Here is a 26,697-nt window from a genome sequence, read left to right on the forward strand (position 1 = left end):
AGACCTAGCAGTTCCAGCATAAATTGTTACACAGTCCAAGGACCATAAATTGATCAGCAACCTTACCCCAAGAATAATAAAAAATAGCATAATCTGGCCAATTGGGCTAAGCTTCTCTCTTTCCCTTGAAGTATTACAGGATTTACAGACATTATCCTTACCAATCAAGCGTGGCATCTACATAGGCCCTTACATCTTCTCACAACAGAAATACAGGGAAATAAAGGAAAAAAAGCAACCTCGATAGGATGAGATTCGACAAGCCCATCGAGTCTGAATGCAGACCCTGTTTGTTGAATGAATTGTGTCCAGATTTTCCAATCAGGAAACAAGTGGTCTACAGCCAAAAAGCTCACCTGCAAGGAAAAGAGACTTGATAAATATGCCAGCATCGCATTTGTCATGGAACCCACACTAGGAAAGGGAACACCAATTCAAGACAGAAGTCTGGAAACTACAAACCCCCTTCACTACAACTTTTCTGCTCCAAACCTGACAGGCAAGCTATCTTTGCTAGCTTGTCTACATTCCACAAAAGATCATAATCACTAAGCCTTTTATACCTTATTCGCTCACCAACTTCTAGCATGGAAATCTTGAAGTACAAAACATACTCTTCGAGAAAGAAATATTGACCAACTCCCACAAGAATGAGAGGCTATCAAGCTCGCGAAACCAGGACAAATAATATAGCATACCCATGTAGCAAAACCTTCATTGAGCCAAAGATGAGTCCACCAATCCATTGTCACAAGGTTTCCAAACCATTGATGTGCTAGTTCATGTGTAACAACAATTGCAACCTGGGTAAAATCCACAATAAAGAAACCATCATTGAGACAATAGTGTTCGTTCATAGTCCAGATTGTGAAAGAAGGAAACACATCAGGAGACAAAAAAGTGCTTCTTGTCTTACTCTTTGTTTATTTGCCGCTGCAGAATTTTTATCATCATACAGTAAGGCAGACTCACGGTAAGTCACAAGACCATAATTTTCCATTGCTCCAGCTGCAAAGTCTGGAATAGCCACCATGTCCATTTTTGGAAGAGGATATGCAGTTCCAAAGTATCTGTCCAAACAAAATAAACCGTTGAAGCAGGCTCATGATCAAATCCAGAGAGCCAGACACATTCAACTGATCAGACCATAACTTTAACAACAAGAAATCCACAGACCTACCCAAGTTAAGGTTATTGTCCAAACAGGAAAATTATGCTACTGCTAAGTTCATACTTCCAATCTACTCAGCTATATGTACTCCAAGACAATGGTAATAAAGACTCTATCATTCGCCAAACCCTACCAGGGGAGCACTCAGCAATCTCCCATGATGGACTAGACCTCAGGCTCAAGGGTGGATCGCATATGGCTGGGTGGTGAGCCACTACCTCCTGTCCATATGGATTGCTCATGATCAAGTGCATGGAATCCCATGCTTTGACATGGAATGGACACATTCTCACAATGCAAGTTATACCATGGAGTGGACGGATTATTACTTAAGATGGTCACCCCAAGTATGGGACTTAAAAATTGGTATCAAAGCCAACCTTGAGTCGTTTTGCAATCATCATTGATCTTTTGTTTGGGCACCTTGTTATTTCAAAACTTGATTAATTCTGTTTTTCTTTGTATGGCCCCAGCCATGTCCCTCCTGAAAGAGACAGTGGTATCGTCCTCAAATCTCGTAGTAGGCAGCGCAAGTACATAGAAAATCCTCCTCTCTGTCTCCATCTCTGCCAGCATGCATAACCTGCAGATCTGTTGCTCTCTAGGTGTACCTATGGCTCTCCCTGCCTGGATCCTCAATTGATGGGACGAGACCAACATCCGTCGTGTGAGGCTCATCTGTTCTCTAGATACTGGGGTATAATCAATCAATCCCCTGACACCGTCACGAAGTGGTCGCGGTAGAACTGGATCTTGGTGGTGAACTCTTGGTCCCCCCCCAAAAAAAAGTCAAGACATATAGAGCTGGAGTAGGTCCAACCATATGATACAGTTGATCTCATCATGTGGGACCATGGGATTAGGGGCATCCAAGCTATACTGAAAGCAAGAGAGACATTCCATCTGAATACCCTGACTGGCAAACCATCTGGATATGCGTGCATACCAGGCCGTCCTAACCCCACTCTCGGCTACTTGTATAAATGACTCCGATTTCCTAAGGCAGTGGCCAATGTTATGTAATAAGGGACTAGGGTCACTTTTTCTCTTTATTAAGATTTTGTACCCCAACCTCCATTAGAGGTTGAGTTTGCGGGTGAGTTAGTCACCACACATCTTCTGATCCCAGTTAGGACTCATTCTAGTGTCTAGTCTCTATCCCTACTACAAGTCCAAGGCTGGGCCTCTTTTTGAGCACTCTGGGAGCTTCTTCTGGGCAGGCGCCCTCATTTCGGACCTGTTTTCAACAAAAACAGACGGCCAGCTGAACCTGTTTTTTGTGAGATTTGTTGCTGATTTTCGAACGCAGCATCATTCCCAGACTAGGCGGCTATTTCTTGAAGGTTGGACATGCTTTTTGAGATGTAATTCCAAGCTGCTTTGCTGATTTGAGGACGGACTATTTTGGGGCTTCCGATGCCTTGTACTTGCTGTTTTCAACCAATTTCAGGTCATTTTTGTGCAAGGACAGCCACTCTGAGTACATTTTCGGTCCGCATAGTTGGGGACTTGTTCTTCTTTTTTTTAACAGAGAGAAAAATCAATCATTTATTGCTTGCTAATGCAAGCATACTCGAAGGAAAGCACGTATACTTTGTGGGAGATCTTTTTCAATTCATCTTAGAGCTCTTTTTGGAGGCATTTTGCAGCCATTTGCTTGGGTTTTGCACTGGTAAGCTTTTAGTTTTGTTAGAGCTTGCATTAGAATTCTTTTCCCGTTCAATTTCTTGCGCTTGTTGGCCCTCGGGCCTCGTGCCTCTAGGTTTGCCTTTGCAAGTACAATCAAGCATTCAGTTGGATTTATGCCTTGTTGAGCCAAGCTTTGGCTGGTTTTTAAGGGAAAATTCTGAGATTGCAGCACATATCCCAACAGGGATCTTTCTGGTATATTTGAGGAGCATCCTCAAGCGTAGTATAGGCTTTGGCAAGGATATCTATTACTTGAGCAAGGCGTTCACAGCACGTGAGCTTTGTTGAGATTTCTTTGCCTCATTTTGTTTGCTCAACTTGGATAGCACCAATTACCCTCTTTGTTGTTTTTTGATTCGCAATCTATTGGTTGCCAAGGGCGTTTGGGATTATGTTACAGGCGATGAGGTCGGCGGTCTTGGTCCTAGCTTGCCCAACTGGGGCAGCTGCTTGTCCCTATTGCACAAGACCTACATCACCACCACACCCCCCCCCTATAGGTATTACTCTGAGCAAAGGGGTGGGATACACGTAATACTCAAGCCTTGTCTTTGATTTCATTGAATATCAAGAGGTTTATTGTCCCTCACTTCACATCCTACTGGACTGCTAAAGATGACTAGGATATTTTGAAAAACATGTATCAAGCTCTTAGGCGAGACACTCATATTTGCATGGAGATCTTGATAGCGTGCACATGGATGAGGGTGACCCTACGCAAAGAACATGTCACCAGGATTCAAGATTTGCGATAGCAACTCTTGAACATTTGATGAGATCATTGCAGACTCAAAGCTTGTTAACATTACTTTGAACTCCTTGCCACAGTCTTTTCTTTCTTTTTATACGTCTATCAACAAACGATGCAAGGGAATTAAATCACCTTACTTTTCAATAGTTGGTAGCCCTCTTATTGCAAGAGGAGCAGATGCGAAAGAATATGGCTTCACGTTCTTGTAGTGGGGAGCATGCTTTTTCAGCAAAGATTAAGGGAAAAAATAAAGTTCAGCCATGTCATGCCTCTAGCAATGGTTCTGGACATGCAAATGCAGATGGGAAAGATAAACAGGATGCCTCAAAGCCTTTCAAAAAAGGCAAGTGCCATTATTGCAAAAAGCCTGGTCATCACATCAATGAATGCCCCAAGACGCTTACAAAAGAGAAGAAGAAAGAGTCCGATATGGCAATTTCAGGCTCAGCTCATCATGCAGGTTCAAACGATACTTTTGCTCATTTTGTTGAGCATGTTGGGCCTTCTTTACTTGCAATTATGATGTTTCTTGGGAGTCACGCATTTTTAGAGTGGCTGAGACATGGTATTGTTTGAAAGCAGTGCTTGCCGCCATATTACCTCACATAAATGTTTCTTTGATGAGTTATCCAATGCTAGTTGACAAGTCAATTTCTTCTGCCAACAATTCTTCTTATCCACTTAAAGGGATTAGAGAACTTTTACTCACAATCGCGGATGGTTCAGATTTTTGCCTCCAGGATGTTTTGTACGTCCCTAGGATTAAGAAGAGTTTACTTTCTGTCTTTTTCTCTTAAAGAGGTTCAGGCTATCTTTGAGGATGAAAGGAGAGAGATCACCGGCACATTATGTCACGAGTTATTCCAGCATGATGCTTGTGAGAAAAGAGCATATTCAACTTTTGTGGCTTCTAACTCTGCCATGCAAGATGTAGATTTATGGCATACCAGATTTGGGCATGTAAATTATGGCAGCCTTATGTTATTGCAAAAGCTTAATATGCTTGATGCCTCGCCTCGATTGGAGACTCCTCCAAACAAAATATGTGAGGGCTGTAATTTGGGTAAAATGCATCATTTTCCCTTTCCCAAGAATGGTGCAATCCAAGCTACACGAAAATTACAGCTCATCCATACTGATGTTTGTGGACCCATGCGCACTTCGTCTCTTGGACGCAATCATAGATGACTTCACATGTTTTACTTGGGTATTTGCTCTTCAGCACAAGTCTGAAGTTTGCAATGTCATCAAACACTTTGTGGCTTTGGCTGAAAATCAATCAAAATGCCGGTTGCAAACCCTCCATTTAGATCGAGGGAAATAATATCTATCCAAAGCATTGCAACAATTTTTTGCTAAGGAGGGCTTACACATCAATTTACGATGAGGTATACTCCTCCACAAGATGGGAAGGGTGAAAGGAAAAGTCGTGTTAGAAACATGGTGTGAGTGAGAGAGAAAGATAGGCTAGGGAGTGAGGAAATGGTAGGCAAATGAATCCATGGAGGCTTTCATTCATTACATGAGACAAGTGCAGTACAAGCCTTATAGGCTACACACACACACACACACACACTTGCACCAAGTGCATATGGAATAAACACCTCCCATGTGATAGTGACTTCTTAATCAACTTGCGACCACCAAGGACGAACCATCACTCATCACCCCCCCTTACTCTGAACTGGGTGGTCAATATCATCAAACCAAAGTAAAAGACAATACATTCATTTTTGGGGGATAACCCATGGAAGAGTACCTCTTATTGACTCCAAATACATTCAATTTAGAGAGACAACTCAAGGTTGAGAACCTTTATTTGACTCAACACAAACACACATAGCATAGAGGGCCTAGAAATCCCAATCCGTGTCGTAGGGGTCCTCGTCCTCAAGATTGGCATGGTGCTTCTCTTATTCTTGCATATAATACAACTGCAGGAATCTAAAATCAAAAAAGCCCTAATTTTTGAAATTAGGAATTCTCAAAATTAGGGTTTCTGAAATTTTCTCAGAAACATGCCGAGACTGTAAACCCTAGTGCAGCAGAGGCCAAATATGCCAAAATCCCCAGAAAAAACTGAAATCTTGAGCTGAAGTTGCAAAAGTCAAAAATCACAGTTTTAAGTGTTTTTCGCAGATTTCAGTACCAAATGAACCTAGATTTTCTGTTCAGGGTGTCGACCAGTAGTAATAGATGTGGGCAACAGTAGAGATGAAGGTGTCAGCTGAAAACGGCCTGAACCAAACCCTAAATTGGCAAAAAAACAATGTTTCAGCAGGGGCGGCTTGTTGAATACTTGCTGATGGTCAAATTCTGCTGTAGCAGCCTGCAAACCCTAAAAACCGGAATGGAACAGCTCTGAATTCAGCTTGTGTGCAGGCATCTCTTGGAAAACGAGCCAACCAGCCCATAGAAAAGGATAGATTGCACCGACTTCAGCTCCAAGAGGCCTAGATGCTGCTCCACAAGCTCTGAATAGAGTCGGCTATGTTATGGAGAGGCCAGGCGGGCAGAAAGGAGCACAACAAAGGCCGCAAAACAGAGAAAAAATGAGGGCAGCAAGGATGGCAGCGGTGCAGAAACCCAAAAGGGTAGAAAGGAGCTGAAAGGAGACGAAAATGAGGCAGAATCTGAGGCAGAAATGAGCAGGGATAAGGCGGCTGCCAGAAGAAGAGCTTGAGCAAAATTAGGGTTTTGGGTTAGAGTTAAGTCTGGGATGATGTGGCAGCTATGGCAGGGTGGACCTAATCTGATACCATGTTAGAAACATGGTGTGAGTGAGAGAGAGAGATAGGCCAAGGAGTGAGGAAATGGTAGACAAATGTAGAATCCATGAAGGCTTTCATTCATTCATCACCATCATCACTAAATGAGACAAGTGCAATACAAGCCTTATAGGCTACACACACACACACACTTGCACCAAGTGCATATATAAGTCCCATAGTGGCACATGGTACTCACACAATGACTAGTACTAGATCTCCTAGTACTACACACCAACACATCACATCTCCCACACACTCTTTGGCTATGATATCTCCAACAAATCGGTCACTTTTGGAGATGGGATGATGTATGCTAAAAGCAAAAGGGTTGCCACACAAATTTTGGATGAAAGCCATCATGTGCTCGAATCATATTCTGAACAAGTGTCCCACGAAGGCCCTTAAGGTCAAGACACCTTATCAAGCATGGTTGGTCGTAAACCCGACGTTGGGCTATCTCAATACATTTGGTTGTGTTGCATATGCACATTTGCCTCAAGAATTGCATGGCAAACTTGATGACAAGGCAAAAAAGTGCATCTTTATTGGCTACAATAGTGAAACCAATAGACTTTATAATCATGTGACCAAGAAGGTTCTCAATAGTCGTGATGTCAGGGCCTTATATACAATACCACCACTTCTACATATAGCTTTATGGGATTAATTTCCCCATAGACATGTGTCATGCTGCGCCAAAGAGCTCCATTAACCCATAATTCACACAAGGGGCACCCAAGGGGGTTAGCCCATATTCAACAACCCACGTGGGCTAAGCACCTTCAAAGGTAGGCTTGACCAAATCAAAGGCCAGCCCAACCATGTAAACTAGGGTGACGTGACAAACGCATGGTATGACAAACCAAAATCGTCCATATCTCAAAGTCCACGTCACACCAAAGAACCGACAGCAGACAGCCGCCGGTGCAAGCAACCACCATCGGGATAAGTCAAACTGAATGCATGTCACCGCAGATCCCGACACCTCTGTAGCCGCAGTCCACCACCAAACACTCCCGCACGGGTCACCACTTCTCATGCCAGACCAGACGCCAGACCACTGTAGAAGCCCAAACGACAGTTGCACAATCCACAAGTTCTTGCTCTGATACCATGTCGAAGCTCCAAAAGGCGCCACGGGGCCAAATGTGCCGGGTGCGGGTCCCAAACTACCCCATAGCCACGCCTCCTCAACACCCCAAAAGGGTCGACCAGGGATGATGTGAGGTCTTCATCCAGGGCCTTATATACAAGGCCACCACTTCTACATATAGCTTTATGAGATTAATTTCCCCATAGACATGTGTCACGATGTGAAGAGCTCTATTAACCCATAATCCATACAAGCCACACAAGGGGCACCCAAGGGGGTTAGCCCATATCCAACAAAAAGGGCAAGGCAAATAGAGGCGACCAGGTGGGGGAAGGTAGGAGCAGCAACAGAAGAAATGCTTGGCACAATGAGTCGCGTGGCTCTACTTTGACTGACCATGGTTTTTGACATTTTGCTAGAGCCGTGTTTTGTCAGACTGTTCTACTTCGAAACATTACTTCATGTTTTTCCCCAAGAAAACGCGTTTTACAATGAGACTGCCAAGACCACATTGTTTTTTTGTTGAATATTTTGAGTCTTCCACGTTTGAACCACAGTAACAGTAAACTCAAATGAACACTTCTCCTTATAGTCAAATTTAAAATATATCGTGAGGATATTCACTGACACACCAAAGCCGTGAGACCGAACTCACTATGAAAATTTGAGAAATTATGTCCAACAGGTTAACACGTATTGAATAAATCTTCATGTGGGGCAATTGTCTTAGGCCACATGTGATAATGGAGTGGCCTTGCCCTAAGGTTTGGAGGGATGACTAGATTATGTGACGTGATGACTCTTCAGTTGCAAAGTTTGTAGGTCCATATGGTCCACAGCTTCTAAGTCTATGTCAACTCTCATGTTGAAAGTCAATAAACACAGTAGTGGTGCGCCACCTCAGACAAATGTAATACAAGGAGTTTTAATTATTTTCCTGTGTCAACCATATTTTGCTCTCTTTTCATTTCATGTATTAATCGAAAGAGTGAGCTGCGTGTTTATTGCAGATTGTGACAAAGAGCATTGAGTAGTGTGTGAAAAACGTGTTTATACTCAGACCATTCTCTCATATATGCACACATATATACATACTCATACAAGAGCATAAATGAGTTGAGGTCAGACTAGTTCATAATGTAGGCTACCATGTGGATGCAAGGCTTCAATCTCGAGGAATGTATATACCTAGATGAATCCATGAACATTCCCAAACTCATCCTCTAAAAACACAACATAGTGCAGATTCAGTCTCACGATAGTCACTCATAAGATTGAAAACCATAAACTCCATCACGCATAGCAGGGACTAGCTACTAACGTCATCAGTGACCAACAATGGGTGTAGACCATAGTATAAAAAAATGCTCTCACACATACACACCCACACATACCTGAGCATCCATTTATACAAAGTCTTCGTACTGAGTTTTTGTTGGCACTCCGGAGGTGAAGGGCAAACTCAGCCATGACGAAGGCTAGCACTAAAGAAGAAGGCTAATCAAAAAGTAGTCCAAAAACTCTTCATTCAAGCTACAACTGCTTGTGAAGTCTAAACGATTTCATTTTAGTCTCTCCCAAACGAGCATCTAAATCTAGCTGATAGGACAACGCACCATTTAAGATAGAAAGAATTATCGCAATACCAGCAGGCCGCAACTTGGATGAAAACTTCACAAGGCGAAATTTGCATGTCCGCTAATACGGCAGAAGCATATACCTAGATGAATCCAAGAACTTTCCCAAACTCATCCTCTAAAAACACAACATAGTGCAGTTTCAATCTCACGATAGTCACTCATAAGATTGAAAACCATAAACTCCATCACGCATAGCAGGGATTAGCTACCATGACATCCCCACTGACGTCATCAGCGCCCAAGAGTGGGTGTAGACCATAGTATAAAAATATGCTCTCACACATACACATCCACATCCACACACCCACATATACTTGAGCATCCATTTATACAAAGTCTTCGTACTGAGTTTCTGTCGGCACTCCAGAGGTGAAGGGCAGACTCAGCCATGACGAAGGCTAGCACTAAAGGAAAACGCTAATTAAAAAGTAGTCCAAAAACTCTTCATTCAAGCTACAACTGCTTGTGAAGTCTAAACGATTTCATGTTAGTCTCTCCCAAACGAGCACTTAACTCTAGCTGATAGGGCAGCGCACCATTTAAGATAGAAAGAATTATCGCAATACCAGCAGGCCGCAACTTGGACATAAACTTCACAAGGTGAAATTTGCATGTCCACTAATACGGCAGAAGCATGTACCTAGATGAATCCAGGAACATTCCCAAAGTCATCCTCTAAAAACACAACATAGTGCAGTTTCAATCTCACGATAGTCACTCATAAGCAGGGACTAGCTACTATGACATCCCCACTGACGTCATCAGCGCCCAATAGTGGGTGTAGACCATAGTATAAAAATATGCTTTCACACATACACATCCACACACCCACACATACTTGAGCATCCATTTATACAAAGTCTTCATACTGAGAATCTGTCGGCACTCCGCAGGTGAAGGGCAGACTCAACCATGACAAAGGCTAGCACTAAAGGAGAAGGCTAATCAAAAAGTAGTCCAAAAACTCTTCAATCAAGCTACAACTGCTTGTGAAGTCTAAACGATTTCATTTTAGTCTCTCCCAAACGAGCATCTAGATTTAGCTGATAGAGCAACGCACCATTTAAGATAGAAGGAATTATCACAATACCAACAAGCCGCAACTTGGACGAAAACTTCACAAGGTGAAATTTGGATGTCCGCTAATACGGCAGAAGCATATAACTAGATGAATCCAGGAACATTCCAAAACTCATCCTCTAAAAACACAACATAGTGCAGTTTCAATCTCACGATAGTCACTCATAAGATTGAAAACCATAAACTCCATCACGCATAACAAGGACTAGCTACTATGACATCCCCACCATTGACGTCATCAGTGCCCAACAGTAGGTGTAGACCATAGTATAAAAATATGCTCTCACACATACACATCCACACACCCACACATACTTGAGCATCCATTTATACAAAGTCTTTGTACTGAGTTTCTATCGACAGTCCGCAGGTGAAGGGCAGACTCAGCCATGACGAAGGCTAGCACTAAAGGAGAAGGCTAATCAAAAAGTAGTCCCAAAACTCTTCAATCAAACTACAACTACTTGTGAAGTCTAAACGATTTCATTTTAGTCTCTCCCAAACGAGCATCTAAATCTAGCTGATAGGGCAACGTTGTTCTCTTTATAAAAAACCGGGAATGCACATTTGCCTTGGTCAATCTGTCCACCTCCTTTCTAAAGCGGTGGAGGAAAAGTTGTGCCCAGGCCAATGCTCTTCATGCCGGATCCACCCGTAGGTGCTTGCTCAAATATTTAAGGTTTTATTCTGGAGCCAGATGAGCTCCAGAAAAAATGGTAACAAGGCACCAACCTGGGATCGGCCTGAAATCCATGAAATATTTGCGCAATAGTTCACAATCTCTTTCCAACACCAAGTTATTAATAAACGATAAAACAGCACAAATACAATCAAATTTGTTGACACATTGATGATGGCATACAGTAATATGTGCTATTATAACTGCAAATACCAAACTGAGGTAAAAGCTCTAAAGATGCAAACACGAAATCAAGGCATAAATGACAAGGCAAGCTTACTGTTCATAGAATGGCAATGTCTTCGTAGCAAGATCCAGAGCAAATTTTCCCTGCTCCGTTTTACCAGCTTCACAATAAACCCTCACCTTGTTTCCTAGTGTCCAAAAAAATATGTCTTATGAAATGGTGACTCATTGATAGCTCTAGATGATGAGAAAATCATCCACTTTGTACTTCCAAAAAAAAAGTCTTAACTCAAGTTTTCAGTAAAAGTCTTAAGTTTTCAACAAACTATTTACCAGTTGGTGTCTCGCTTTCTACATATTCCAGCTCCCCAACAACAAGAGCCACCAAATAAGTTGACATCTTTGGGGATTCTTGAAACGATACAACCTTGGTATTTCCAGCCACTTTTTCTGCTTCCACTGGCATGTTGGACAAGACAACCCGGTCTGCGGGAACTTGCACAGTCAACTTGAAGGTAGCCTGTAAAAATGCAATAATGGATGTAAACACTCGTTCTTATGAGGGTGTTAAATAAAATGTAGTAGCTATTTCAGTCCATGGATAGAGTAACCTCTTAGGAATTTTGTCACTCCTCTTTAACTAAAACATACTTATATCCCACTCAAATATACTTATACTCCTATCCATATAGTTTATATGATTGCCTCTCCTCGTTCAAATACACCATATCTATGTACATTTGCATGTGTGCGCATGGGAAGGTGCCTGATCCCATGTGAAGCTGTTGAGAGCCTAAGCGCACATGCGCACTGGGTGTCGCATGGGCATGCAACTGCCCATGAGTGTGCACAGAGCATACAGCATACAAAATTCAAACGAAAAATGCAGTTTTAAACAATGAGCTGCACCAGGCATAGAAGAAGCTAACTAATACAACACCTTCACAAGCATTAAGTAGGATCAAATACAGATCCACCTAAAAATACAAATTTCCACACCTAAAAATACAGATCGACCTATCCAAAACCGTATGTCCACATTCTCAGAGATTTATAATTGAGTTCCATAGAAAGCTTTGGAGATGAAGGGCAGAAATCATGATGTCGACTGGCACTTTCTATGTGTAAACACAGTAAAATGTGATAATCTTGCACAACGATCAGGCAAAGGCATTGACCTTAAAGGCAGGCTCATCCCAACATGGAAAGCAGCGCCGAGCATCTGCAGGCTCAAACTGTGTAACTGCCATCCATCTCTTCTCTCCGTCCTTCATATACGAGCTGCACAATACTTGAAAACCAACGGGCTCAACCACCACCAATAAACATTGCTATGACAATTCTAGCCTTGATATCAGAACCTCCTTGAGAAACTGGTAACCCCATGTCATTCATACATCAAGACATTGACAAGCCTACATAATTGTGAACACTTTTCATTTCATACCTTCGATACAAACCCTTCATAGAATCATTCACATTTCCTTGATAGTCCATGCAAAGGATTGCCTCCCCTACTGGTAAAGGTTGCTCAAATGAAAGCACCAATATTTCATCCTCCTTGTCTATCTCAACTGAGATTGGCCATAGCACCTGGCACACAGGAACCTTGTTGGATGCATGCTTCTATTTGAATTTTCTTCCCACAATAAAGAAGCAAGCTAAAACATCAAAAATATAATAAATAAAAGTCAATGAGTTTGGTCAGCACTTGGAAACTAAGCCCAAAATAGCTAAACAGGAAACTGCAGCTAACACATAAAAGCCAAAAGGTAACATTCGCCAATGCATGTATTGGCCAGCCTCACCAAGACCAGAAATACTGGCCCATAATGTGAACTAATAAAACAATATCTACTCTCATTTGTTAAATTCAAAGTCAACCTTACTTTCTTATATTTGCAAACTTGTAAAAAAACTTCACATTTATTCAATAAATATGTAGAGTGCGAGTAGTTGATAGGACTTGGACCTACGAGGACATATATAAAGCCAGTACTCCTACTATGTGTTACGCTCAAGTCGAGGTAACATGACCTCGGAAGGGTCAGTCGGCATTTTCCTTTAAAGGATCAATGTTTGTATTATATTTGTTTGGGCTTCATGTAAATGATCAAAAAGGAATAAAGGTCAAGGTCCTTGGTGAGGGTGATATGGCACTAGACTAGGTGGATCTAAGACTAAAGGGACCTAAATGCATTAAATGTGCCTAGGGGCAAATGGTTTCAATGATATCCCAAGAGAGGGGTAAATGATGCATTAAGGAAGGACCCTAAAATAAAGACATGTGGCATACTAGATCCATCTAGGGGATTTTGGGGAAAGGTGGAATTTAGTAGGCAGGAGCTTCACGTAACTGTTGATTTTGCTGAGAGCTTGCTACCACCGAGGTTGGCTGGGAGGAAAATTGAGGTGCCTATGCCCATGAATCAAGAATCAGTTAGGAGCAAACAAATTAAGTTGTGTCATTTGGTATCAAAGGTTCAGGTTGATCACAAGAAGTGGGGCGGAACTGGCTGGAAGAGCTATGACCATATGGTCGTTGTAACCAGACGCTGTCGTAGGAGTTGGAACTCTGGCTTTTAATATCCACGTTACGTGATGAGGAGTAGTGCTGATGAGCAACGCACGACCAAAGTTATTGTGTGGTCACGGAACTAGCTGTTGTGATTTACGGCATTAATTGTTCACGGACTTCATCGCGGCACTGGTCACTGTTTGGTGCTCCTTGACATCGCGTGAGGAATTTCGTTAGTTCTGAAGACTGGGCTCCTTGGCGTCGCAGGGGCTAGCTGTTGTCATATTTACGTAGTAACTGGCTGGCGAAGCAAAATACCAAGGTGCGCTCCAGCTGCGGAACATAGAGCCACTATACGGCTTTGCTGCGGGAGGGCCGTTACGATTCAAGAGAGCCCTGGGCCACACCGATTTGTTCTACGTCGATGATCGCGATATCAATTTCAAAGATGTTATTGAGTCTCCTTTGCCAAAAGCACCTATTGATACTTCTGTGGTCACACATTGGCTAGCAATTGAAGGAGTACAGCCGGTTATACCTGAAAATGTCACTTATGAAATATTTTCATCTTCATTGAACTCCAAAAAGGCAGATACTATACCTTCAAAAATAAAAGACGAAGACTTTCCAGTTGAAGTCAAACTTCCTATCAGACATGGTCTATCCAGAGAACTGCAGCTTTATTTCGACAAAATAACGGAGCTTATAACGACTGGGGCTGATTCTGTGCTATTTAAGGATGCTTTGAGAAGTTTGGCAACTGATTCTGATCTCCATCCTCTGGTCCCATATTTCATACAATTTATTGCAGATGAGGTTACTCGGAGTTTGGATGACTTAACACTTCTCTTTTCACTTATGCGAGTTGCACACAGCCTCTTGCTCAACCCTCATGTACATATTGAGCCCTATATTTGGAGTGGACTACAGGGACTAGTTGATCTCGTCATGCAGCAAGAATTATAACCAGGGAGCTCTCTAAGCCTTCTAAGCTTTGTTGGAGCATATGCTTGTTTATTTGCCTCCGTGTTTGAGTCAATTTAGATTGCAGGAGTTTTCCCTAGTACAAGGAAAAGTGGTTTTGGTTACAGTGTGATATATGCTTGGTTAGCTGTAAATTTGGAAGTTGGACTTTCGAATTGTAATTACAGTTTCAAGCGGTGTTTTATTGTTTTTTTTTTTTTAAATAAACACCCATTGACCTAAATGAAAGTAGAAGAAGAAGCTTCTAGGATGGATCCCGTAGAGTCGGGAGTCCGGCCGACCCCACAGGTGTTGCGCCCAGCAGGTCATACACTGTCTGGCTGTTAGAGGATGCCTTGCAACAGATTTTAGCACACCAGTTACAAACAAATGTAGGGCCGTCTGAGCTCAAGAAAATGGTGCATAGTATGTCTGCCAGACCATCTCGTGAGGAGAAAGGTAAATCTCCGATGGAACCGGAGTCCAGTGTTCGTACGGTCGAGCCTAGGAGGGCTAAGGTGCCTAATATTGCCAATTATAGGCCAGAAAAGTATTCTGGTCGGATGTCTGACCGTAGTTTTGATATCATTGAGACCTGGCTACACAAATGGGACGAGGCATTCGCCATTTGTGAAATCATGAATGATATGAAGAAAATCCGCGAGGCCACCCATATGTTTAACGAGGCAGCGGATAGGTGGTGGATAAAACAACCAAAAGATGGAGTAGCATCCACTACTCGGGAGGGGTTTAAAAAGGAATTTAGAAAACACTTCTTGCCTCCTGACGAAGCATCCCGAGCTTGGGATCAGTATCGAAACCTTCGTCAGAGAAATTTATCAGTGACGGAATACACTGATAAGTTCAGAGAAAGTGTAATGAAGGTTGATGAACCCCTACCTCAGTCAATCCAAGTAAAAGATTTTATCTTTGGATTGAATGATCGGATAAAGATGGAAGTTTGGGCTAAGTATGCGAACACGCTAGATGAAGCAATTGCCATAGCCCTGAACTATGAGGATGCAAAAGGGAACAGACCAAGTGGGTTTGTGCAGGTTGGGACTCAGTATGGATCCCCGAAGAAAACTGGGTTTAAGAAGAAGTGCATTAGCAAAGGGAGTGCCTCACAGCCTAGTGGTCAAGCCAAGCAGGCGAAACCAATTGAGACCCCAAAATCAAGTACCACCATTGGAATGAAGAGAAAAGTAACACCAATGGCAGCCTAGGCTTAATCGAAGTCTTCTTTGAACCTAGAGCAAAGGAAAAAAGCGAGGAGAGAAGGCTTGTGTTTTGGTTGCCTTCAGCCTCATCAGTGGAAAGATTGTCCACGAAACAAAGATCGTCGGATGGCTGAGATGGTGGTCTCAGAATGCGACGTGGAAATGGAGGGAAGTCCCAGAGCAGAACAGATGCAGATTCAGCTAGCAGGATCTTCTCAAAGGTTAGTACCTTTTTTGTTATGTGTGTCTGTTGCTAAGTTAGTAACTAGTGCACCTGATAATATCCTGTCAAAGCCCGCAGCAACGGTATATACAGCCTTTAATGATACGGAGTTAATTAAGATGAAAGGGCAAGTAGCTAATCATGATGTCATTGTGTTGTTTGACTCAGCGTCAACGCACAATGTAATTAACTCCAAGCTTATAAAGAGGCTGAAACTAAAGACTGGCCCATCTGACTATGCATATACAGTCAGGATGGCAGACGGAAGTTCAACTCAAGTATGGGACCAAAGGGTTACCCAGTTGGAGCTTCGAATTCATGACTATGCTGAGAAGCTTGATTTTGAAATGACTAAGCTTGCTCATGCAGACATAGCCCTGGGTAAGGCTTGGCATTCTAGGAAGAATCCAACCATAGATTGAAAAAAGCACATTTATCAATTCAAGATGAATGATGTGATGTATGTCTTACGAGGTAAAAAGGATATACCTCAAGGACCATTGGTTTCCGTGATGGAAATTCGAAAAGCTCAAGAAGAGTTTTTGTTTCTTTGTACAGCATCGGTAGAGCCGGTTGATGATTCTTCCGTTGACACAGATGTTGTCCAAAATGGAGAGATGGCCAAGCTGGCTGACCAAATAACAAAGGAGTTCTTTGATTGTTTTAGGGATGAGCTACCTTATGGGTTACCTCCAGAGCGGAATGTTCAGCATAAGATTGAACTAATCCCGGGGGCAGAACCTCCCTATAGGTTGAGTTTTACTGAAGAGGCGGAGGTGCAAAGACAACTGGAAGAATACCTCAAGTTGGGACAGATTCAACCAAGTTTCTCACCTTTTGCTTCGCCAGTGATATTAAAGAAGAAGAAAGATGATACTTTTCGCCTCTATATAGATTACAGAGCATTGAATAATATCACTATTAAGCACAGGTATCCGATGGCTCGCATCGATGATTTGCTAGATGCATTACATGGGGCCATAATTTTCAGTAAGATAGATCTTAAGTGTGGCTACCATCAGATCCGTATTAGAGCCGAGGATGTGCATAAAACCGCTTTTAGAAGCAGGTTTGGACATTATGAGTTTTTGGTAATGCCCTTTGGACTTACCAATGCTCCAGCTACATTCGTCATGCTTATGAACGATTTACTACGTCCGTATATCGAAAAGTTTATAGTACATTTTATTGACGATATTCTGGTATTCAGTAAGAGTATTACTGAGCATTATGAACACTTAAGAATAGTGTTCAGTACTTTGAGGAAAGCCAGTCTTTATGTAAATAAAAAGAAAACTATACTGTATATGGTAAGACTTGAATATTTAGGATTCATAATTACTCCTGAGGGGGTAGAAATGGATCCAAAGAAACTGGCTGCGACACTGACTTGGCCAATCCCTCAGAGTTTGACCGCTTTGCGATCATTCTTGGGATTTGTCCAATTTTATCGAAGGCATATCAAAGGATATTCCAAAATAGTATTGCCATTGACTGATCTGACCTCAGATAAAGTACCTTTTATATGGGGACACAATCAACAGGAAAGTTTTAACAGCATAAAACAAGCTGTGGTCTCAGGACCAGTGTTAAAAATAGTTGATCCCCAGAACCCGTTTTTCCTTGAAACCGATGCAAGTGGCATTGCGGTAGGAGCAGTTCTTCTCCAAGAGGGAAGGCCAGTAGCTTTGAAAGCAAGAAGCTTTCTCCCTCTCAACGAAATTGGCCAACTCATGAGTTAGAGTTGTATGCTGTTGTCCATGCTCTGAAAACATGGAGACATTATTTGTATGGATCAGAGTTTTATGTTGATGTTGATCACGATACTCTGAAACATTTTTGTAAGCAACCTGACTTGAGAGGCCGCCAAGCTAGGTGGGCAGAACTCATGCAAGAGTTTAATTTGACGATTCGGTACCGAAGAGGGAAGGATAATAAAGTTGCTGATGCGTTGTCACGCATTATGCATAATATGAGTTTCACGGTATTAGACAGTGCTCTAATGACCGAGATTAGAGAAACTCAAAAGGTGGACGAGTTCGTCCAAAGCCTTTGGCCTAAGGCTCATGTATTAAAACCCGGGGAAAAGGATGACCTAGCATCCAGAAAAGGCCAAACTTATGCAAGATATGCCATAAGGGATGGTATGCTGAAAAGAAACGGCAAGGTAGTAGTACCTAATCAGAATGATCTCAGGCAGAGAGTCATTCAACAATGCCATGATAACCCATGTGCGGGACATCCAGGAGTCGAGAAGACATATGATCTCGTGAGACGAGATTTCTTTTGGCCAAAGATGAAAAAGCATATTCATGAATATGTGACACATTGTTTTTCGTGTCAGGTAAGTAAGGCAGAGCAGGTGAAGCCACCCAGAGTTTTACAACCTTTGGAAATACCACTAGGTAAGTGGAAGAGCATTTCCATGGACTTTATTGTAGGTCTACCTACGACACAAGGTGGATATGATTCTATCCTTGTGGTGGTTGATCGTCTTACCAAGATGGCTCACTTCATTTCAACTAGAGAGTCTGTTAGTGCCCCGCAAGTGGCAGATTTGTTTATTAGACATATATTTCGTTTGCATGGATTACCCAAATCCATAGTGTCAGACAGAGATGTCAAATTTACTGGTCATTTTTGGACTGCGGTATTTGAGACACTAAGGACTGAGTTGGGAATGAGTAGTGGGGATCATCCAGAAACGGATGGTCAGACGGAAAGAATCAACCAAATTTTAGAGGATATGCTTAGAGCATATGTGTCATTGAGGCAACATACATGGGCCAAGTGGTTGCCATTGTTAGAATTTGCCTACAATGATAGAAAACATTCCTCTACAGGGTTCAGTCCTTTTGAGCTGAACTATGGTTATAGGCCAACGAATCCAACTATAGTTGGAATACCTCAGAAAGTGCCTAGTGCCGCGAACTTTGTGGTTCAGATGCGGGAGATACTAGCACTTGCGAGAGCGAACATCCGCCAAGCTATGGATAGAGCTAAGGCGTATGCGGATGAAAACCGATCCACTAGAGAATTTAAGGAAGGAGAAAAAGTTTTTCTCAGAGTTCCTTCGCACTCTAAGTCTTTGACTGCAGGAGAGTGTGCTAAGTTATCACCTCGATATTGTGGGCCATGGTTAATTCTAAAAAGAATAGGCAAGGTAGCCTATAAATTAGAATTGCCACAGGGTTGTAAGGTGCACCCAGTGTTTCATGTTTCTCGTTTAAAGAAATTTTTGCATATAGGTGACTCACTAATCGAGGGTGTTGTTTTGTTTCAGGAGATAGAGGATAATGCAAGATGCAAACCAACAGGAATCCTGGACCGAGGAACAATGCAAGTACGCAATCGGAAGATACCCACGGTGTTGGTTGCATGGCATGGTCTACCTCTATCAAAAGCTACCTGGGAATCCGTATACCAGTTGCGGAGAGTGTTCCCAGACTTTATCATCGAGGACGTTGATGCCTAAAGAGGGAAGGAATGTTACGCTCAAATCGAGGTAACATGACCTCGGAAGGGTCAGTCGGCATTTTCCTTTAAAGGATCAATGTTTGTATTATATTTGTTTGGGATTCATGTAAATGATCAAAAAGGAATAAAGGTCAAGGTCCTTGGTGAGGGTGATATGGCACTAGACTAGGTGGATCTAAGACTAAAGGGACCTAAATGCATTAAATGTGCCTAGGGGCAAATGGTTTCAATGATATCCCAAGAGAGGGGTAAATGATGCATTAAGGAAGGACCCTAAAATGAAGACATGTGGCATACTAGATCCATCTAGGGAATTTTGGGACTTGATGGAATTTAGTAGGCAGGAGCTTCACGTAACTGTTGATTTTGCTGAGAGCTTGCTACCACCGAGGTTGGCTGGGAGGAAAATTGAGGTGCCTATGCCCGTGAATCAAGAATCAGTTAGGAGCAAACACATTAAGTTGTGTCACTATGCAACCCAACTTGATTCACAAAGAACGGTCCTAGGACTGCCCCTGCGCCACCGCCAATTGCACCTTCCACTTGTAACCCTTTTTTAATTTTTGAACAAACGGCAACACACGGTTCTCACATGGCAATACATGGTTCTCCCTCCCCAATCCTGGCGGTTTTCTTATCAAATCCATGGTATTCCTTCGACTTCCACTTTTCAAATTGAAACCACCTATGGACTTAGGCATAGTAAATGCACATGCCACCTCAACATGGCTTGGGACCACAAAATGGAGCATCTCGTTGGTGTACCTCAAATCCCTCACTACTTCCTTACAATTAGAAAAGACTAATTCGGAGCCTTTTTAAGACTCCAAACCTTCCCTAATAACCCTTTTCCCATTTAAAAATATACACAAAGATCTATGGGAGCCAGAGTGTTTTAGGGGGGCTGCACGAAGTCTTTGTTAGAAATATGGTTTCCCCAAGAGAGCACACAAATGAAATCCATGTATTGCATAATGATGAAAACTGAAAACAAACTGACTTTTATAGGTTAGGACTGCTGAACTCTAACCCTAAAAATTAGGGCTTGGGACATAAACCCTAAAATGACAAAACCTCACTTAAACTCACATAAACCCCTAGACTGACACCTAAAACTCCGTATTTCCAACATTCCCTCCTACGGAGTGAGGGCGGAAGGTATGTGAGACATCTTCAATAGCCATGGTGATGTACGCTATAAGGACTCAAATAGTACATGGTCTTGAAACAATCTCAGAGGCAAGTAAGCATAGCGCAGAGGCTGGTGAGCATGGTACAAAAGACTCAGAGGCTCACCAAGTGTGGCTCAGAGGCTTATCATGCATGGATGTACAAAGACTCGGTGGTCTAGTGATAACATGCCTGACCAACATACATCAATGAACTCACATGCCCCCCCCCCTCTTGCTATAACCAATCGATCCTACAGTGGTATCAGAGCCCGGATCTACTTCCTGTCCCCATATAGTTCTGTACAACTACCCGTACATTTTTCGTACCAGCTGCCCCCGTACATCTACCTGTACCTGCGATCCGTACACTCGCCGTACATTGCTGTACATGTGATGTCGTACAACGTACATGCGTCGTACGTCCGTACCTGCATACAGTACTGTGCTTCATTGCGCTGCACTTCCCGTATAGACGTACGCTGTGTTCCGTACATGCCTCGTACCTGTATCCGTACAATAGTACTGTGCCGTACAATTTTCGTACAACATACCAACACTGTACCTGTTCAATACACCGTACTTACCTCGTAACTGCATCCATACATCCATACGTTGGATTCAGTTATCTGCTTCGTATTGCATTCAGTACATCGTACTTGTCCAATACCTGCCTCCGTACAGGCATCGTACAGCCTCCGTACAAGCATCGTACATGTTTCCATAGTGGCATCCATACAGTTGTATTTGCTCCGGGATTTGGTACAGCATTTGGCACGTGTGAAATTTCTTGCAGTCTTACTGTTTTTTGACAGTTTTTACTGTCAAACCCTAATTTCCAACAGAAAAATTTAGGGCTTTTGACATCTGGACCTTCAACCTGTCAATACAATACTTTGGACAAGGTTGACAACTGAAATCCTTCCAAAAATTTAAGTTTTCAGTTAATTTCAGGTTCAGGACTGTCACATTGTGCCACGTCATCACTCAGGTCAACAAAATTTGGGGCTTTTGTGTTGGAAGCTCAATTTCAACTGGTGTTTGGGACAGTAACTCATACTTTTGCAGTTTCAAGCCTTGAGGCTATACATTGGGTCAGATTATCATACATTGGGTCACATTTGCAAAACAATTCAGCAAAATTTGGGGCTTTTCTGCATTTGCCCTCTTTTTGGCCTATTTGCCCTCATTAAATTTGGGGCTTTTGCCAGATTTGCTGTTTTTGCAGTGAACATGTCACCTACAGATATATCGGGGTTGTCGTTTGTAGTATATGTGTAGCTTAGGACTTCGAGTCGTGTTCCGATGAGAGACGTAGGCTTTTTCTGCAGTGATAGCCTTGAGGCTTTTGGGTTTTCAGGTCTTTTTCAGGGTATCACATTTGCTATGGTTGGGAACAATCAAGATCTATTTGGCGTTCTTCGTGAAGATGATAAGTTGGATGGCACCAACTATCCGATGTGGTCTTATCTCATGAAACATATTCTTGTTGCAAAGCATTTGTAGAATATTGTTTTTGGGGTTGATCTGAGGCCAGCCAATGCTCTACAGTGGTTGCCTCTACTGCTGGTCCCTCTGCAGGGGGTACTCCTCCTGATGCCTCATATTCTAGCACTCCTGCTGCTGCTCTTCCAACTCAGGAACAGTCAAGATGGGATGAAAGAGATGCAAATGCACATTCATGTATTGCTTTATCATGCAAGAGAATCATTATTCCACACATCCGGTCTTGCAGGACAGCAAAGGATGCTTGGGATAAATTGGCTTCTCTCTATCAGATTCGCAATGAGGCACGTGTTGCATATTTAAGAAGGCAATTCCAGGAAGTCAACATGAATGAAGGTGACTCTATGGATGCATACCTAACAAAGGTCAAGGACCTCATGGAACAACTTGCCAACATTGATAAGGTGGTGCCAAATTCACAGCTTGTCAGCACCACTACTGGCAATTGTTTTTTGCTTGGCAATTCATGTATCTCTTGGCTCAGCAAGAAGCAACCAACAGTTGCCACATCTAGCTGTGAGGCTGAGTACAGGGCAGCTTTCACCGCTACAATAGAGTGTGTTTGGCTTCGACAGTTACTTACAAATCTTGGTATTCGCCAGACATCCTTCACTATTGTCTACACTAACAGCCAGAGTGCTTTGGCCATTGCGCGTAACCCAGTGTTTCATGCGCATACCAAGCATATTGAAGTTCATTATCATTATGTTCGGGAGCAGTTGTCAGCAGGAGACATAGAGTTGTCCTATCTTCCCACAGAGGACAACATAGCAGATATGTTTACAAAGCCACTTCCTCGTCCCAAGTTCGAAGTCTTTCGACAGGCTTTACACTTGGTTCCCTTTGTTACATGATTTGACATCCCTTGTACATTCATAGGTGGCTATATCCTTTTGGATAAACATGTGCCACCATGACCAAAAAATACAAGGTATTGTTGAGAGAGTGGTATTTTACGACACAAGTTAGAGTCAGAGCCCGTCCCAGGATCTCATGCGCATGTACGAGGTTCCCTCGAGACCCCTTTCACATCCCCGTCGCACAATACCTTCCTTTGTTGCTATGCGGAGCGTCCTTTTAGACACCCCTCCCAGTACAGCCTCGTCCTCGCAGCTTTTCACTCCTAGTTTATCCAGATCTTTTGCGAATGCCGTCATAGATTTTGCTCAGTACCCAGACAGGCGTGAGGATTGGGAGATCCTAGCAGACGAGATCGAGCGAGAGTATCAGTCACCCACGCGGACAGGCACCTCGTCGCAGATTCTTCCTCTCCCTCTCACCTATTCCAGGAGCAGAGTCAGGACGGCTCAGCCCCTTTCAGCTCTTCTGACTCCTAGACCTCACCCCAGGATGGTTGACAGAGATCTGCCCGTTGAGTTTTGGCCCTTTTTGGCTCGGGGGGTTATCACAGACTCCCTCACTCGATTGGAACTTCTACCGGTGTTTTGCCGACGGTCAGAGGAGGTAGAGGAGTACTTGGGATCTGTTACTCTCTCCAGAGAGGGGCACGTTCTTCGTTTCTCTGCAGGTAGCTTTCGATCTCGGGGGAGCGAAAGCTGGTCAGCTGAGTTACTTGACAGCGAGATTGCTAGACAGCTTATGAGCATGACTCAGTTTTCATCGGTTCACCGTATTGTCGGCTCGCAGATTCATTCTTGCCCTAGGACTCTTCGACCTGGCTTCAGTGGCAGGGCCTTTCTGTTTCTGTTCTTTGGGATTCAGGGAGACTTTGACGAGACGTTTCCAAAGTACTTCAGCCCATCCCATGGAGGGGGGTTTGTAGGCCATCTCCTGGTGGTTCTAGTAATGCCCTATAGTCCATGGTATGTGCCTTGTAGGCATAAATATAGGCACTTGTAGTGTTAGTGCCTTTTAGGCCACATAGGACACTTAGTCCTAGGTCTAGGTACAAGTACCTTGTACTCCTTTTTTTCACTATCCTAGTTTGACGTGACGGCTAATCCATCGACTCTTTTGCAACCTGCACTCTCTCTTTTCAATCGATCCTACAGTTAGTAGAGTCATTTTATGTTTGTAATAGGCCAATAAACTCAATAGAGTTGAGGCAGAAGTTTGGTGGAGAATCTACGTTCATTTTGAGTCAGTTTTGACATCTTTCGTCGTGAGTAATATATCCAATTGTTAAAAGCTTCTTTCAGCGTTTATGTGAGGAGTGGATCTTACGATATAGAGCTGTGCATTCATTTGATATCCAACATTTGGTATTAGAGCAGGTGAGAGAGCTATTTTTTAGTTCGTCTAAGATTTCGAGCGTGTCCTGTATGTCGAGACGATTCGCCAGAAGAGTCGCTACTGAGCTGGTTGTATTTCCACAAATAGTTAAGAGACCAAGGAGCAAGAGAGTTCAACAACGAAGGAGATCTGCCTTGGATATTTTGGATGAAGTTTGTTTTCAAGACCAACTGGGTATAGTCACACAAATCTATGGAGTCGGTGAAGAAGACCAAGACTTTGGGGTCGACTGTCAAATTCAAAAGAAGGAACTTTGCAAGCTGGCAACTCTCCACCAAGCTCTGGTTCATGCAGAAGGGTCTTTGGGACGTGGTGTCTGGCAAGGAGAAAGAACCAACGTCAGGAGAAGCTGAGAAACGGGCTTGGAGGAAGCAGAATGATAAAGCCATGGGAATGATGGACCACGCTTTGGGAGAAGAATACTTTCATCACCTGGAAATGACGAAGTCTACTGCAGCCAATTGGGTAATACTTGAGGCACTATTCAGGGTGAAGATGCGCCATTCCAAAGCCAATTTAAAGCAACAATTGTATGACCTGCATATGAATGATAATGAGGATCTCGCCACCTTTTTGAATCGCATGCAGTCAGTGTTGAAGCAGCTCCAGGATCTTGGATCGAAGACCGAAGATGATGATTAGAAAAGCAATTCTCTTAAAAAGCCTTCCTTCCAGATATTTCGAAATAGCACACATTCTAAGGCTAGATGATGAAGCTGATTTTATCGATTGCGTTGGCTTGCTTATGGCTAAGGAGAACACATACACCGGAGATACTGCATATGCAGTAAAAGATAAAAGAGTTTCAACGAAAGATAAGCGGGCCTGCTACTATTGTGGTAAACCGGGACACATCGAGAGGTTCTGTATCAAGAAGCAAAAGGACGAAGAAATGAAAAGAGAGAAGACTAATGCGTGTCTAGCAAAGGAATCGACATCTGAAGAAACTGCAGGAATGGTCATTGATAATCTACCTAATCAAGATTGGGCATTCTGAGCTATGGATGTTTGGGATTGATTGGCTATGATGCCAAATATTTCCAAGCTTTGATGCTTGGAAGATACTGTGTCTGAGGAGCTACGATGCTCCAGAATATTACGTGTTTTTGAGTCTTGTTGTATTGGCAACAAGCCTGGTAAGGATGCGCCATTTTTTATTGTGTTTATTTCTCCCTATTCGGATCAATAACTCAACCAACCCAAGCAGGGTTAAATCTATTATATCTAAGGCTCTATGGATAAAGGCTACTATAGCAATGGAGGTTAAAGAAGAGGCCTCAAGGGTGGATCCCATAAAATCGGAGGTCAAGCCGATCTAGCAAGTGTCGCGTCCAACGGTGCACACACTATCAGGTAGGATTGCTCTATTAGAGGATGCCTTACAACAGATTCTACCTCAGCAACTACAAGCAAACTTAGCACAATCCGAACTTCAAAAAATGGTTTACAGAATGTCTACTAGACCATCCCATGAGGATAAAGAAAAACCTCGAATGGAGAATGAAAGCAGTGTTCATACGGCGAAGTCTAGAAGGACTAAGATACCTAATATTGCCAATTATAGGCTACAAAAGTATATGGTCGGGTGACTGACCCTAGCTCTGATGTCATAAAAACCTGGTTGCACAAATGGGAAGAGGCTTTCGTCATTTGTGAAATCAAGAATGACATGAAGAAAATCCGTGAGGCCACGCATATGTCTAATGAGGCAGCGGATAGATGGTGGATTAATCAGCACAAGGATGGATTGGCATCCACTACTTGGGGGGTTCAAGAAAGAATGTAGAAAACATTTCTTACCATCTGACGAAGGATCCCAAGCTTGGGATCAATATACAAGCCTTCATCAGAGAAAGTTCTCAGTGGCTCAATACACTGATAAATTTAGAGAATGTTTAATGAAGGTTTATGAACCTCTTCCTCAGTCGGCACAAGTAAAGAATTTTATTTTTGGAGTGAATGATAGGATCAAGATGGAAATTCGGGCTAAGTACGCAAACTCTCTAGATGAAGCAATTGCCGAGAATGTGCATAAAACTGCTTTTAGAAGCAAGTATGGACATTATGAGTTTTAGGTAATGCCGTTTAAACTTACCAATGCTCTAGCTATATTCATCATGCTTATGAATGATTTTTACTACACCCATATATCGGGCAGTTTGTAGTACATTTATTGACGATATCCTTATTTTCAACGAAAGTATTGCTGAGCATGGTAAATACTTAAGAATAGTGTTCGGTACTTTGAGGAAAGCCAGTCTGTATGTAAGTAAAAAGAAAGCTGTATTCTGCATGGTAAAACTTGAAT

The 26,697-nt window shown here is 42.7% G+C and overlaps 1 protein-coding gene across 1 annotated transcript in view; it reads right to left on the reverse strand.

Annotated features, from left to right (window-relative positions):
• APM1 (aminopeptidase M1) overlaps positions 1–26,697 on the reverse strand; it is a 52,870-nt gene that overhangs the window by 14,641 nt on the left and 11,532 nt on the right. Inside the window, exons 2-8 of the mRNA XM_087376648.1 lie at positions 12,508–12,653; positions 12,239–12,341; positions 11,394–11,580; positions 11,155–11,248; positions 917–1,070; positions 699–803; positions 240–356 (exon numbers count right to left, since the gene is read on the reverse strand). Of these exons, the coding sequence (XP_087232774.1) occupies positions 240–356; positions 699–803; positions 917–1,070; positions 11,155–11,248; positions 11,394–11,580; positions 12,239–12,341; positions 12,508–12,653 (906 nt within the window). The remainder of the gene's footprint in view (positions 1–239; positions 357–698; positions 804–916; positions 1,071–11,154; positions 11,249–11,393; positions 11,581–12,238; positions 12,342–12,507; positions 12,654–26,697) is intronic.

Source organism: Dipteris shenzhenensis, chromosome 1 (genome assembly GCF_047967505.1).
Source record: "Dipteris shenzhenensis isolate YYH24624 ecotype China chromosome 1, Dip_SZ_1.0, whole genome shotgun sequence".
Classification (NCBI taxonomy): domain Eukaryota; kingdom Viridiplantae; phylum Streptophyta; class Polypodiopsida; order Gleicheniales; family Dipteridaceae; genus Dipteris; species Dipteris shenzhenensis.